Here is a 16035-nt window from a genome sequence, read left to right as displayed (position 1 = left end):
TGTTGTCGTTATACGTATTCAAGGCTACATACCAAACGTTCCACTGTGCACATCCACCGTCCTGGATGTGTTACCTTGGTGTTGTTCTACGTGAAAAACAAAAGGGCAAAACAAGATCTGTGCTATTAATTGTTTAGGTGCAGCCACCTGTCATCAAGGTGAAATCCAGTGTTTATGGGTCATGCGTCACCCTACCTTAAGCAGCACATTTATTAGCCATTAGACAACTCTACAAGTCACGGTGAAGAAATTGGGATACACTAATAAAAACCTGAAAACAAAATACTGTGTCTACCTACAATCATAGCTTATAAGGTCTCTCAAACACTGTAGCTACATATCTGGCTTGAAAATACTAAAGATAATATGTTTTCTCTCATGTTGGTAAACTGACCCTTTAACCCTCAACCTAACCACATTTTTTGCATACATGGAATAACACTGGGACCCTGGGGGACCCAAGAAGAATTTACTATTAAAACCAAAAATATAAGAGCAAAAAAATGCAAACAAAATTAACAAAAAAAGAAATAATAAAAGTATTATCACATATGCAAATAATGAAATCTAAAGATTTTTTTTCTTTTTTTTTTTACAAGTACAATCAATTTGCAAGTTTCTTAAAACTAAAATCTGTACTTTTTAAAAAAAATTTTTATATAGCTTGCAGCTTTTATGCAAAGTGCAATCCATACTATTAAATAAAAGCTTATTTACCATTCTTTGATTCTGGCATCACTTTTGATTCTGGTATAAATTCGTTTTCAGTAATTTCAAGTGTCGTATTTAAAGGGGGAAATCAATCCATCTTTTTTGACCTCAGTGTAATTTAAATAAACATGCAACCAGCCCGCCCAGAGATGTAATCTCTACCGCATGTTCCTGGTCTGCTCCGGGGCCTCCATTATGCTTAATTTATGCTAACGTGGTAGTGTCCATTTGGAGAAGTATTCGCCTACGGAAAGGGGTTTTCAGCCACCACAAAAATGCTCCTCTGCAGTTCTCCAAAGTCCCAGCAAGCATAAAAAAATACAAAAATACAAAATGGATAAACAGTGGCTGCAGTGGATACTTTTCATTGTTTAACACTTGGTTTCAGAACTTAACTCTCCTCCCAGGTTACCTGATGCACAAACAGCAGCAAAGCAGGAGTAGCCCACAGACTGGTTGTACCACTTATTTTTTGATATTTTAGCCCATCTGGCAACAGACATTTTCTGCAGGTTGATGGTCAGTATGAAGCTGCAGATGGACTGCATTGATACTTTCCTGTCTGTGATTCAGGACCAAAGGTAGCAACTTTTTCCAGCAGATCATCCAGCTGAGCATTGGACAGTCACACCAGCAGGTGGTTTTCCTCACTTCCAGGAGGGCCATTGCTGTGCAGATTGGGGTGCGTGTTGTAGCACTATCAGCTCTCCTATTTTGTGTGCGACGTAACCAGGTCATGTCTAAGCTCTCAAAGGTACAGTAGATCCAGCAACATCTCCAACATTCTGATAACACTGAGCTTGGGAAGGTCCCCATTCAGATGATGAAAGCAGCAATGGCATCTGAGTTTTTCTTTAATGAAAGAGTGCACCTACATCTCCTGGATACTATGTGTTCCTTTAGTTTGTACTTTAATTTAAGACTAATTGTACACATTAGGTGAATAAATAGTTCCATTTATTAAAACTGCATAGGTGGAATTGGGTATTTTCACACAGATCCTGTGGAACGCCAAAACTGTGTATTTTTAAAAGGTACTAATCAAAACAAAAATAGAAAACAAGAAGCCTGCCCTTCTTTGAGGTAAGAAGGGCAGGCTTTGGTATAAAATCAAATCAATCCACCTAACTGTCACCAGCTTCTGATTGGAAAACACAATGCTTTTGGGAGAAAGTGTTATGCTACAGCCGTTGTACAGATATGCCTTTATAGGCTGCTTAAACAGCTTTCTTTCATGGTCTGGATTTCAGTTGGGTTAGGCTAGCAGCTGTTTTGTATTAGGTGTGCATGGTATTCTTTACCAGTATCTCATCAAAATGCAAATTTGCAAAAACGAGAGACATACTGTGGTGGAGTATATTGAAAAAGGTCCCCAGGGCCTGAAGTCACTGAAGCGATCCTGAATCTATGATATCACTGTCCTTTTAATGAAGGCATCTATATTGATAAATGTAATGTGCGGTAAATATTCCTTAATGAGACCAACCAAAGGTCACCGGTAATGTAGAGAGGCTCGCCAGGCCAACAGAAGTCAATGGTTCAGCAGTAAAAGAAACAGAGAGAGAGGTCTGATTCAGCAGTCTACTCAGGACACTGGAGGGGGGTGGGGTGGACAGAAAGTCAACTGAATACCACTTTTTATGAAACGGTGAAAGGAAAGGTTAATGCAGCTTCCTCCTTGTGAGTAGAACTAAAAACAAACAAACAAACAAAAAAAAAAACTAAATTAACTCTGTATCTTCAACTCCATTATTTATAAGAAAACTATTCTGAATTTATTTATACCAATCTATTGGTTAAAGACGGCTGGGGTAGGGTAACAGTTGCCCAGAGTGCATGTCACACCATTAGCCATGGGGCAGTCTAGACTGCACATGCAGATTCACTCAAACAGGCTCAAACTTGCATATGAGCAAAGATTAAAAGATCACATACAAACCTTTATCCGCACAGATAGACAAGCTCAAACTCTCTCTCTCTGACTCTTCCTCTCTCTCATACACACGCAGAGACACACACTCACACTCACTCTGGGTATTTCCAAGGGAAATAAGAGAGTGAGGTTATTTTAGGACATTGTGCTACTTGGCTACTTGTTCTCGCTCTTCCCTGAACTCATGAAAACAGTCTGTACCAGCAAACAAGGGGGATATAAGAAAAAGTGTTTTGCCCTCACAAATTCTAACAATAATTACAGCCTCACAACTCGACCTGTGAAAGCCAGAGACACGTTTGTTCTCACTTCCCCCTCGGCGTTAGACTCCTGACAAGTGGCACTGCACAAATCAGGGTTGCATGGAGTTTTAGCAGCTCCAGGAAGCTGTTAGTAACAGCTCTGTACCTTCCTGCCTGGATGCATGGCTTGGGTTGAGGTGGGGGTGCACAAACTCTCTTTGGTAGCAACAGAGTCATTTCCCCTGACTCTTGGCTATAAATTAGCCACAGGGAAAAAAAGAAAGAAAAGCTGACAATGCCTATGTGTGTTTGTCTTTAATTCAGGTGCTGGCAGGGGTGGCATTCCTGACAACTCCTATCAGTTATCCCAAAATGACTGAGTGACCCGCTCGGTAATGAAAAATTGAGGATGATCCTTTTTAGCGGCTAAGAATGACATCATACATTATGGTTCAGTAGATCATACATTAAGATGTTTGAAATGTCTTCCCCACTCCTCAGTGACCCTCACCATATGGTACATATCTGTGTTTGACTTACAGCATTATAAAGGACTTGGATTATTACACAGTTTGCAGCAGTGCCATTATTTGTCAGGTCCTTTGGTTAGGTGATCCTTTAGTTGTCATAGAACATATCTGTTTATGTATGAAAGAGACAGATTAAGGACACAGTTGTTTAACATTTATTGCACGTACAATGCATGGCAATGCAATGGATGAATCAAGAATCCAGAATTGAAAAAAAAAGTCACTGCAGCTATTTCTCAGGGAAATATTCAGTGTTAAATCTAAAGTACTAATAGGTCATGATAACTTAAAAATTATAGCATAAAAATGATAGCGTTTGCAAATAAATTATAGTTTAGTTGAATTTTTTTCTGGTGTGACCTTTTCCTTAGAAGCCACAATGAAGTGATGTAAAAGCATCATAAAGATAGAATTGTAAATACATGCCTCCTAAAGACCACACATCATCTCTTTATATGTGTCGTCACATAAAGGGTTTGTGTGTTCACGTTTGCCACATTTCCATATATATGCGAAGCTTTTCTTAATGCTTAAAAATTTCTAAGAGGAAGTAACTGCAAGTGAGGTTAAATTGTGGAGTTTGAACTTCATTTTGTTAATGTCAAATGTCCTGCAGTAGTAAGCGTGCAAAAGGAAGTTCTTTCATGCCTGATACTCATATAACCATTGGGCTGCTCCATTGTGTGCATTCTGCTGCCAGGCAACTCTCAAAACTATATTGTAAACATTGTGTGGTGCTGTTCAGTCTTTGCATAATACTGTTGTCTGCGGTTCCACCTCATGCATTCGCCTTGACATTAAAGTTTGATAATTAAAATTTAGGCTGGTGGAGTCTAAGAGACATTTACAATAATTATTAACAATAAAAAATGAGAAGCAACAAATGAAATTTAGGGAAATTCAAAGACTTGGATACAGATGGCAGGTGCAGTTCTATCAAGATCACAGTAAGAGATTATTTTGCACATCAATTGCATGTCACCATAGCCTTTTCGCACTTTACACACTCATTGTTCTTTGTTTTATTAAACACTCTGGTGATCTCAGATACCAGTCCTACCAGCCATCCATGTGTTTGAGGATGTAGAAATACACCTAAAAGCATGATTTTCACAGCTTTCATAATATGATAACTAGCAGAGTGAATACATGCTGTGTTTCCTCTTGCTCGTAGATATCCATCTGGAATCTAAGTCTCTGATAAAATTTTCATGAGCCTGAGTAATGAGGAGCACTAGAGGGCTCTTTATGTGAGCCGAGATGCCCACAGGTCAACAAGGGACTTTCCTAGCCATTCTAACCTCATATACCCTTTCATTTATTTAGTTTTACTCCATGCACACTGACTCTTTGTACTATTTTATGCTACAAGCTGTATGCTTCCCACCAGGATTCTTAATATTCAGTCGGTTTCTTTAATGTTTTCATTTCTGAAAATGAATCATACCGATTTGTGCCTTTGAAGATGTTATGAAAGGACATGCTATATTTATATCACAGCTGTAACATCAAAACCCAGCTTTTTGAATTCATGCAGATAGTTTTCAGGGATGTTCCACATGCCTCATCAGAGGCAAAAAAATCCTTTGAAAACATACAGTACATGCAACCAAATACTGTGACCAGAAATCCCAGAAATTTGAGAATGTTTTCCCATGAAGAAAGTTATTCAAATATTCCCACTGCATCAATATCATTCACAGCTCCCTCTCACAAACCAAAGTGACTCTTCCTTTCCACGTGACTATTGATTGTGGGTTTCCAGATTGCTTTATCTCAACCTGACAAATTAGAAATCAATGCACATGTCTGAGCACAGCCAACAATAAGTTATTGGCTCATCTTGACTGTTCAGGATCACTTATTTTAGGATAAAGTTAAATAAAAAGGTAAAAGTAATAGATAAAAGTAAAATATGATAATTGTTTGGGTTTACCACAGTGGTGTCAAAATCTATCATCCAAAGTAAAACAAAACTCCAGATCTAACAGATTGAACGATATTTAAAGTTGGTAAAGTCTCTAAAATGAAAATATTCATGGATGGCAGGACTTGCCCATAATGCAAACTGCATTTTGTTCAATGAGAGCTTTGCGGTCTTGCTCTGAAGTATACAGGAACAAGGAGAGAACTTCCTCTCACTATCAATCAGGAAATTCTATCAGCATACAGGAAAGTATTGTTGCAGCATTTCTGCATGGTGCCAATGCCTTCTATACTATACTGTGCAAAAGGTCTCGAGCCACCTGCCATTTCCTTATTTGCTCAAGAGTTTTGCTCTGTTCTATGGACCACAGTGTGTGCAGAAATAAGTACTGTGATTTTTACATAAATTAGATCACATTCCTAGGTTAGTCCAGGACGTTTAGGACATCTCATATTTTCAGCTTGCATTGTCATGTTAAATAGCAAGGATCCACCTGGAGTTAGAAGAGTACTGCCTGCAGAGTTTCATCATTGTTATTATTATTGTTATTTTAATGTTGTGGTTTTCTTGAAAGACAGGTTTTTTTTTAATTCTCTTCACCTCTTCTCAGACTTCTGAAATCTGATCTGGGTGTTTCTCCCCACCCCCCTTTTCCCAACCTCCTGCATGCCAGAGTACTTGGCTCTGCCCTCAGTCTGGTCTCAAGTTTCTGCAGACCTACAGCAGATTGTTTATTTTGCTGGACATGGAGGAAACACGGATGGACCCTTCACTGGCTCAAGATTTACTGTTAAGCCAGGCTCCCGTGTGATCTGTATTTAGAACAAGACTCCCTTTAACAGCAAGCTCTTTATCCTTTGCAAAAATGGCACATTACTAAGGACAATGGGATTGTCTGCTTGGGTAATGTAATGCTAGGGGATTACATCATTTGATACAACATAGCACTGGGTAGACAACAGTCTACTAATCCTGCTCGCTGAGGTCATTTATAATTCATTGAAGCACACATACCATCATCCTATTTTGGACAAAGGGCAGAAAAATCTATATACCCTAGTGATGGTGGAGAAGGACAAAACATTTCCCCGGAGATCATTTCTGCTAAAATTTATGAGGTTACTCTTCACCACTGACACCACAGTGTAAGTGCTGAGGTCAGGGTATTAGGTAAAAATAGCCTTAGGAAGCACATGCATTGTATGTCTGTATTAAATAGCTGCATGCAATTAAAATGGATTACAGATATGAAGGTAGCAACACTAGCGTTTTCCTCTTTTACTTCTTTTAAAACTTTTCCATCAGTAGCTGTGGGGTTAGTGAAGTACGTGCAAATACTGTGGTCTCACCATCCAGGAAATGCATATCTTGTTGACAGAAATTCTTCCTGTGAAATTTGAAATAAATTATGGTGCACACGCCTTTCATCCTAGCCATCAGAAATGCACAGTGAAGCTCCTTTAGAGGCAATTATGATTTATGGGACACACAAGGGAGAGGGAAGAATGTGCATTCAGTACTTTGGAGGAACAGAGAAGCAAAGAGAGCAAATTGCAATGTGAAAGAGAACTGACTGCTCATGAACCGGCGTCTACAGTTTTCTCACTTTAAGCGTGGTTTACTTTCACCCCCAGACAGGTCATGAAGAGTACAAATGCTTCTTACTTAATTTCATTTTGTGATGTTTTTGGTATCATGTCCTGAGCAGCCAATCAAGTAATACAATTTCCTCAACGGGAATTATGAACAAAGAGTGAATTGAGGCCTGAACAGAAAGAGAAAATGGTACTTGAGGTGAATGATTGTGTGGTCAATGAAATGAGTCATATGCTTTTTTTCAGTATTTCGTTGTAGCTACACTGCTTATCAGTATACCACAGTCTCAGTGAAAATTTTCTTTACCAGAACCACAAGACTAAGGTTATGTCAGATTACTATGAGTTCAATGCAACCATGAAAAAAAAAATGTGAAAACCAAAAAGACATGATGTTTTCTTAGAGGAAGTTGGTGCTATGAATTGAGGTTGTTTGTGGCCGTCTGGGTCTGTAAGGCAACTCAGCAGGAGCAAAGGTGGAGGTTGGAATGTCAGTGAGGGTCAGAGAAGGTCACGGGGAAATGACCTTTTGGATGAGTCAGGAGTCCATTCACTGGAACCCCAGCTGTGATGGACAGGTCACGTGGAGGTCTCCACCAGTTCATACGCAGACATGCTCATACAGTCACCCTGCTTTGTCATTTGTAGACATTACAGACCAAGATGGAGAAAACTTTGACGGCTCATTTAGGACAAGATATACCTCCCTTTGTCAAATAACATATAACTTTTGAGTAAAACAGTTAGACCTATGGCAAAACTTGAGAGAGCTAAGATAAAATATCTGAAGAGATACTTCAGTAGATTCAAAAAAGGTCAACCTGAGAACTGACCACACTGTTCAACTAACAACAGACTGCTTAGCTTTATTTGCTAAAATTATATCAGAACCCCCCACCCCCATCCCAAAACAAACAAACAAATAAATAAATAAATGAATAAATAAATAAAATAAAATGAAATAAGTAAATAATTTTAAAAAATGACCGGCTATGTTTTCTATCACTTTGGCCAATGAAATACACCCAAAATACAAGTAAGGCAAGATGAAGAGAGTCATCCTTCACTTTATGAAAACTAAAAGGAAATAAAAATTGTACAATTTTTAAGACCTCATGTGTGCTATTATCATGATATTTTATGTGTAAATATCATGGTTATCTTCAGTAGTGACAACAAACCTGTTTACTATTTTAAAAAGAGATTATTACTACTACTACTATTATTATTAGTATCTCTATTAGAAAAGGAAACAAAATCTGCCTGTTCTGAACCAGTTTTCAAGGTAACGTTATAGGTGTTCCTTCCAAACGATAACAATACAAAAACTCAAAGCATACAAATGGACCAGGCCAGATAGACAACACAATTAGCCTTATCTTTATATTAACTCATTAAAAATCAAAAAACAAACAGAAAAAAACAAGCAAACAAACAAAAAAAAACTATCCGACTTCACTGGTACATGTATTTATCTTATTTATTCTCTCTCTTTCCCTGCTTCACCTTTCGTTTGACAGAGGAAGGCTGCGTGCCCGTGTCTGTGTGCGTCTTTGGGGAGAGTACCTGCGCATCACAGGCATATATAGTTTGTAGGCGACGAGTGCGTGACTTCTGAGAGCCCTGCTAACTAAATTGCTGTGTTTTGTTTTTTCATAGTATCGCTGCTTAAATGAATTGTTCACTGTGGGCCAATCAGAACAACGGGAAATGCCTTGGTGCTCCCGGGGACAGTTTACGGACTTGTATCCATTGGTATAGAAGAAAAACTGTACGTATACAGCTTCACTGGGTTACAAAATATACTGAACTTTCATCTCCCGAGAATTTTCACTTAATTACTTTATATTGTCAGAGCAAGAAATTAAGAGCGTCATCTCAGTAATTCACTCTCAGCTGCCATCTACTGGTTGTTCTTGTATTTGTTTGGCTTCACTTTCCTTTGGCCAGCCTGGGAGCGTTTTGTCAAGGCTAGAAGTAATGTAGGTCAGAACATTTACTCCAAAAACATGTCACTGCAGTCATATGCAGTTTACACAAAATAATAGGAAATGTTATAGGATGTACTTTTTTCAAACAGGAGGGACTTTAAGACAGCAGGAAGTACTATAAATAGTATAGCTACAGTCATATTTTGCTGAGAACCTACTTGAAAATATGTCATATATACATATTGAATTGAATTTGATAGTTTTAGTGACTGTTAAAATAGCAATGAGCTTGACTCCTGATTGAATAACTCTTATCCAAGGCTCAACAATGTGTTAATGATTTTGCTATAATTTTGCATCACATTACACAGTAATTTAATTAGAAAATAACCAGCATGCATTAATTTTGGGCCTGGTGAAGGATCAGAAGGTCTTTACATATCTCATAGCACATCCAGTTTATGTATTTTTTCACAAGCACTGCTGCTTGAACATTGTTTAAACCCAGGTAGTACTCCAGGACTATTATAATGTGCATTTTTGTTGCTGTTGTTATTGCAATGCCTCATTTCCTTCTCAGTGTTATGCAGTACATTTTGAAACAGCCTGTAGTTTGAAGTGGTACACACATGCATTGCATGTTTTCAGGCCAGAATAACCAACTAAGCAGGCCGAGCAGGCAACTGCTCAGGATTCCCAGAGGTCAACCAAACCCTAAACCCACTGCTTCCCAGTTTACTGAATCAATTATGTACTCATTTATTAAAGGACTGGGGTCTCTAAATGTTTTATTTAATCCATATCCTGCTTACAGTGTCATTTGACACTGTAGCCTATAAAGAAAATGGAAGCTTACAATAGAGGCCCATCAGTATTCGTTGCAAGCAGTCCCTTCAGAACTTTGTTCTAGTTATAGACTTAAAAACAAAACAAAACAGGCTCAGTTCATTTGACAGAACCTGTTGAATATTCAGTAACATTCAGTTTATATATGTATGTATATATATATATATATGTATGTATATATATACATATATATATATATATATATATATATATATATATATATATATATATATATATATATATATATATATATATATATATATATATATATATATATATATATATATATATATATATATGTGAAAAGCAAAATGAGCACAACTTAACTCGAGTTTGGGCACAGTTTTCACATGCACAACAGTCGGTTTGCAGACGCGTAGGCTGGAAGAACCCTCAACCAGCTAACCACCCAGCTCTCCCGTGAGCTCCGCGCTGATTGGCTAAAATCGAGTAAAGGCGGAAGTCTACAGTATGAGGGGATTCCCCGAGGGAAGTTCCCAACTCAACTAGGCTATGTAAAACATACATTGCCATATCCTCTCCAGCGCTTGGTAACTTTGCATCTCAAGATTAGGCGACGACGCTGCGGTAGTGTCAAAACAATAAATTCGACTTCAACAGTTACTCGAATGAAGGTAAGAGGACACTCGCACTGGCAGCGAGGTAAACTCATCTCAGGACTTCTCGCTCAGTCGCTTTATCCGACGCCGGCTGAAGCTACGGCTTGTCAGACACTTACACTTTAAAGAATACGGAACTGTTTAAAGAAGATTTTGAGCGACTCTTTTAAAATGACCCACGGCTGTGTCCCGGTAGGCTTCAACATTAGCGTTACTCTCCTTTTACTTACTGAGTCTGTGGCTACAGGCTACTACTTATCCAGGAGCTGTTGGAGTGTAGTATCGCTCACAGGTACTGCGTTACTATGGCATTTATTAGGAAGGCTGTTCCGTAATTGAGCGGCTCTTTATGAGACTGCTGTCAGGAGTTAAGATAATGATAGGCATCACTTTAGCTTTCTGACAGAAGTGCAGTCGTCCCAGAATTGCTTAATGCTGTCTGATGATCAGTACTAACAAGAAGGAGTGTCTGTTTCACCAGTGTTATACTCATATATTACACATGCACTGAGTAACTTTATTTGTCATTACTTTACAATACTTGATCTTCATCTTTAGCTCTTATAATTCCTTACAGAACTAGAACAAGGCTTTAATGGTTGAAATATGAAGGGAATTTTTAATTCTACCAGACCTGCCAACATTCATTGGTAATAAGCAAATATTTTGAAGATTGTTTACTCAGTTTTGGCATGGTTTTGTCATTTGGATCAGTAGCTCATTTAAAGCAGCCAAAACAATTTGGCAGCACGTTAAGGATTTCTTGACTTTTTCAAAAAATATTTTTAAAGTGCACGAAGACTAGTTGACAGTTGTTTGTAAAAATGTTATAAAAATGGCCGGGATGGGGATAAAAAAGGAAATCTTTTTAGTTTTATAACCGGTCTAATAGTGTTCACGGGGTCTTTTGAGAGTGTTTTTCCTTTTGTTGGCATGTTTTACAACATTTTGTAGTTTCACTCGTAGGGCTCATGTGTGCTGTGTCAGTGATGATTGTGGAGCACAAGGCATGGAAAGGAACATCGGAGACCAGCTCAATAAAGCATTTGAAGCTTATCGTCAGGTCTCCATTGAAAAGGACATTGCTAAAAAGGAGCTGCAGAAAGTGGTAATGATGAAGAGCAACTTTTTAAAAACTTTGTGCAGAATGGACCAAGAATTAACAATATACCACAACACATCCCAGAGCAAATTACATTGCTAGCTTTTCAAACAAATAATGTTTATTCTAATTATGTTATTAAATGGCATATATAGAATAGCATTATTATCAGTTAGGTTGCTTCCAGATATGAAACTACAACACAGTGCTTAGACCACAGTGGATATGCTGGTTCTAGACAAATAACAGTACCTCCATTTTACAGACTGAGTATTATGAGCAATATACTCGAGACCTTCAAAAGCAGATAGAAGATCAACAGCAACTGATTTCAGAACTTGAAGCAAAGTTGTCAGCAACAAGGCAACCATCAGGTTAGTGATGTGTTAGTTTGTTATTGACGTGTTAGTTTTACTGCTTTTTTTCCCCAGCTGGTGTACCGAGTAGGGATTTACTTTACACATTGCTTTCAATTGAGATGTAAACAAAGCGATGGACTATCAGACTATATTGAGAATTCATTTGAATTTCCTCTTTTATAAACTGGTCATTTTCATTGTTTTCATTTTCAGGAGAAATGAAATGCGAGCCATGTAGTCATCTTCTTGACGGGGCCAGCACTTATAGGAAATTACAGTACCCGGTATGTTTATAGTTATAACATGCTCTTTCTGCATTTAGGCTTTATGAAAACTACAATATTGTATTTCCAAAACAGCTTTCCCGTTAGGAAATCAGAAATGTGATCGCATACGGCTTCCTCTCGCATATGTAGAAGTTGATGGTACTTCTGCTTTACTATGTTGCATGTGTGTTAAGGTAAAGGGATGTTAAAAGAACACTTTGTGCTAGTACTCAGTGAATACAGTATTAACTGTAAAGCTTAAACTATTGCTTATTCAGATTTGTCACTCTAGTTGTGTGACAGTGTTTATGTGTCAAGTTTACATGTACTTTAAAGAAAGCTAAGTGATATTCTATAAACCCTATCAAAATGATGTTTTAGTAATTTTACATAGTTCTGATTATTTGTTTTCCTGTCGTTCAGGCATTCAGGCCTGCTTTGCTACTGTAATAGTATTTACTCTCTGTTGCTCTCCTCACTCAGTGTATCCACTTTTACTTCACCAGATGGTGCTAGAGGATAATATCGCTGCACAGTTCAGCAGCTTGAGTTTTACAGTTATTATTATTTTTCGCTGGGAAATATAAATGTGTGATGTTTAAATAAAGCTGCAGATGTATGAACAATATTCCCTTGTATAATTGCTGTAAATGATCACTATAAATTTAATGTGTCTTTTTCAGGAGAATATGGGCTCTGTTGCCGTTGCTCCTAATATGCCAATCAACAGCAGCGTTGACTAGTATGTGTCAATCTTTTTTTAAAGCCATGAACATTATGGTAAAAGAATGGTTTTTCTTTTGTTCCTTACTCCTGCTTTATCTGTTTGTCAGTCAGGAAATGCGGGAAGCATTTGAAGCCATTGAAGGGAAATTTCGACAGATCCGGTCTTTAACCAAAAGACAAAAAGATTACTTAAAAAGATTCCATGGAGGAAGTGATGCATCAAATGGTAATATTAATATTTACTGACTATTACCTTCTGTTTTTCAGTGTCTGAATCTGAAAGCAATTGTTTTCTCTAATTGGTCACATAAAAAGCGTGTTTAATTTAAATAGGCTTGTGTAGTTTATAACAGCTTACGAGTTTACTAGCTTTTTGTCTTGTTGTTTAATTGGATAGCGACACCATGACACGGACTGTACATGAATGCCTGATTGCCCTACGAACCTTAGCTGGCCACCTCTGAAAAAAGGTGGATAAACACATTTAATAATTCCACTGACAAAATGCTTAATGCCAGTTCTACATAATGCTACATAAAAAAAAATAATGTGGTTATATTAAACATATACCTCTAAGTACTGAAAGGCCAACTTGGAAATGGGAATGCAAAAACAAACTAGGCATTTTTTAAAATGTGTGTAACTTGTGAAATCGTTGCCAATTTCAAATGTCCTTAAACCACATCTATGTCCGCGAGTTGACTCGGAAATAAATAATAATCTTTATTTTTCTGCCTTCTCAACAGATCAGCGGTTCTCCATGCCCATCCAATGCACAGACCGTACCGCAGATTCAGAGGGACCATTTTCCTCAGCTCTAAGGACAGTGGATACCTCTCCCATGTCTACCTCTCTGGCATCCCGTGGCACCAGCCAGGAAGACAAGGACTTGGTAGAATCTCTCACCAAACTGAGCGTCAAATTCCCGCCCTCTGCGGACAGTGAATATGACTTCCTGAACAGTGCTCCGGATAGACAGATTGGTCTACCCATGGCTGTCCCGCGACCTCTCAGTAATGTCTCCTCCACACTGACAGAGAAGGAGTCCGTGCCTTTTGTCTACCCTAACTCCCCCTCCCACACAACATCATCTACACTCTCCCAGGAGAGCGTGCGGGGACCCCAGCAGGTGAGAATCACAGGAGAAGGTCTGAGAAAACTAGTAGCAAATTATCAGTTTCTGATTGGTCTTTACTAATGGAGGAGTGAAACAGTGTGAAGTCCAAAAATATCCCCTTGGCTAAACTTGAAACGTATTACTGTGTAATGTGTGCTGATTCTTTTTTTACTTAAGCATGGATGCTCTAGTTATATTTGGCATCTTTGCTGGAAAGTGTGAGCCAGATGGAAGCACATTACAGTGTCTGAATGTGATTTGAAACAAGTACGATGGTTAAGTGGGATTTTATTGCTGATGTGTCTAAATGCCTAATAGGGTAAAAAAAAGTGAATGACGTGCATTAACGGCTGCAAGTTGGTCCAGTTTTCATTATATGATTCAGTCGCTGGATTACACCAACACAGGCATTAATAATAGGTATGACTATTTGGATAGTTTGAACACAGTATTCATAAATAGTAAGTTAATTAAACACTTGAGAATAGCATTTTGCCTTTACTTTTCTGCCTAGTATTTGTTCTAACTATTGAGTTAACAGGGGACATGTGTTCTTTAAAGCAACAGATACCGCAATTTTGAGGCCAAGTGGTCCAGCCTACTTTAGTAGTAGGCTGCGTAGAGTGACTGTAAGGACAGTTTAGAGCATAAATAATACATTTGTTCCCTTTGATTCATCTTGCTCTGCAGTCTGTCTGGGTACCGGATCTGTGTGATGCAGCTGCTGTGGGGACAGAGCTGGAGACACCTCAGAGCAGCACTCCTGAATGTGCTTTCTGCAATGCTGTGGTTCCTCCAGACCAAATGAACAGCCACCTCTACTTGCATTTCTCTCATAAGAATGAAGCAGACAAGTGACGGTAGAAGCAGAGACTGATGGGAAGAAGCCACAACTATTTCAAGACTTTACTGTTTTCATGGTGTAGCCGTGCCTGCCATGAAGTACAAGCGCTGTACTGGACTTCAAATGACACTGCAATAAGACTTGAATTCATTTATTTAATACTGAAGAATTAAATGGTACATTTCTTTGCCCATTATATTTTTCTAAAACCCCACTGAGATTTTACAGTGATGCGTATGGTATATGTGAGCAAATAAACACATTTAGACTCGTAACATTTTTTATTACTTGATTTGTTTTCAACTTGCAAATATATAATACAGTATGAATATATAATATATAGATTGGTATATGCATCCATTCATAACAAAGAGTGCGTGTGATATTACTTCATATTATATCTTTAGCACGTTTATACATTTTTATTTTAAAAATAATGAACTTTCAAAGATATATCACATTTCTAAAGCTATAATATTTCATACACACACACACACACTTTTTTTTTCTGAAACAAGACACCTCTCTCACTTTATGGTGGGTTTTGGATCTCAAGGAATAATAATATATTATGTATTAGAAATGCCCATCATCTGTATTAAATTAATCAAACATAAATTATATCTGGAATGATTAACGTAGTAATTCTCGTCATTCCTCCCCATTTTTCACTTAAGCCAGAATAATATAAAGCAGCTGTTTATCTCGGTGTAGAAACATTTCCAACTTTCAGATACTTTTATGACCATATGTTCATTAAGATTGTCCACAGAGATACTCTCACTCATTAGATGGCAAATTACCCTGCTATCTGCTACTTATTGTTTTATCACAGGCAATATTTAACTGTTTATATGGGCGCATTTATTTTAATGATTATAGGAACGTGATATGAGTCTTCTTTCATTTCAACTGTGCTATTCAAAGTAATAAAGTGACTGAAGATGTGCCAGTTTTAAATTACGTTACACTGCTACACCGCTACGCTGTCATGTGACTGGAAAACAACGGCAGTTTTTTTTCCCTTTGATACGTTAAAAGAGACCGAACAAGGAAACACAGGTGTTTTATAAATACACGTTTATTTTTTACAGTGTGTAGCGATCATTTGACTAAACCTGAATCATTTTTAAACAGCAGCATCATTTCATGACTACCGCAGCATTTATTCACACCTTTGCAAAGATTGCAGTGATTTTCACCATTCAGTGTGATGATGTTTGAGAAAACGGGGACACTGTGTTGGAACACTTTGTTGTGCAGTGAGGCCCTTGCAGACCTTCAGC

At 37.9% G+C, this 16035-nt stretch overlaps 1 protein-coding gene across 3 annotated transcripts; it reads left to right on the top strand.

Moving 5' to 3' along the window:
* The first annotated feature begins 10168 nt into the window (after window positions 1-10168).
* tank (TRAF family member-associated NFKB activator) lies at window positions 10169-15024 on the top strand. 3 transcript variants are annotated; one of them, XM_026145901.2, is made up of 8 exons: window positions 10169-10350; window positions 11302-11443; window positions 11703-11811; window positions 12010-12080; window positions 12746-12804; window positions 12896-13014; window positions 13535-13917; window positions 14596-15024. In XM_026145901.2, exons 2-8 carry the CDS (start codon window positions 11345-11347, stop codon window positions 14761-14763), a joined length of 1008 nt encoding a protein of 335 aa, XP_026001686.2. In that variant the 5' UTR covers window positions 10169-10350; window positions 11302-11344; the 3' UTR covers window positions 14764-15024. The 3 variants fall into 3 exon arrangements, with proteins under 3 accessions (XP_026001686.2, XP_026001687.2, XP_026001688.2); XM_026145902.2 differs by having other exon boundaries at window positions 10183-10350; window positions 11290-11443; XM_026145903.2 differs by lacking the exon at window positions 10169-10350 and adding an exon at window positions 10363-10527.
* Window positions 15025-16035: the final 1011 nt, after the last annotated feature.

Source organism: Astatotilapia calliptera, chromosome 16 (assembly GCF_964374335.1).
Source record: "Astatotilapia calliptera chromosome 16, fAstCal68.1, whole genome shotgun sequence".
Lineage (NCBI taxonomy): Eukaryota > Metazoa > Chordata > Actinopteri > Cichliformes > Cichlidae > Astatotilapia > Astatotilapia calliptera.
Note: the sequence above shows the minus strand (reverse complement) of the source record. Positions and strands in the feature narration are given on the sequence as shown.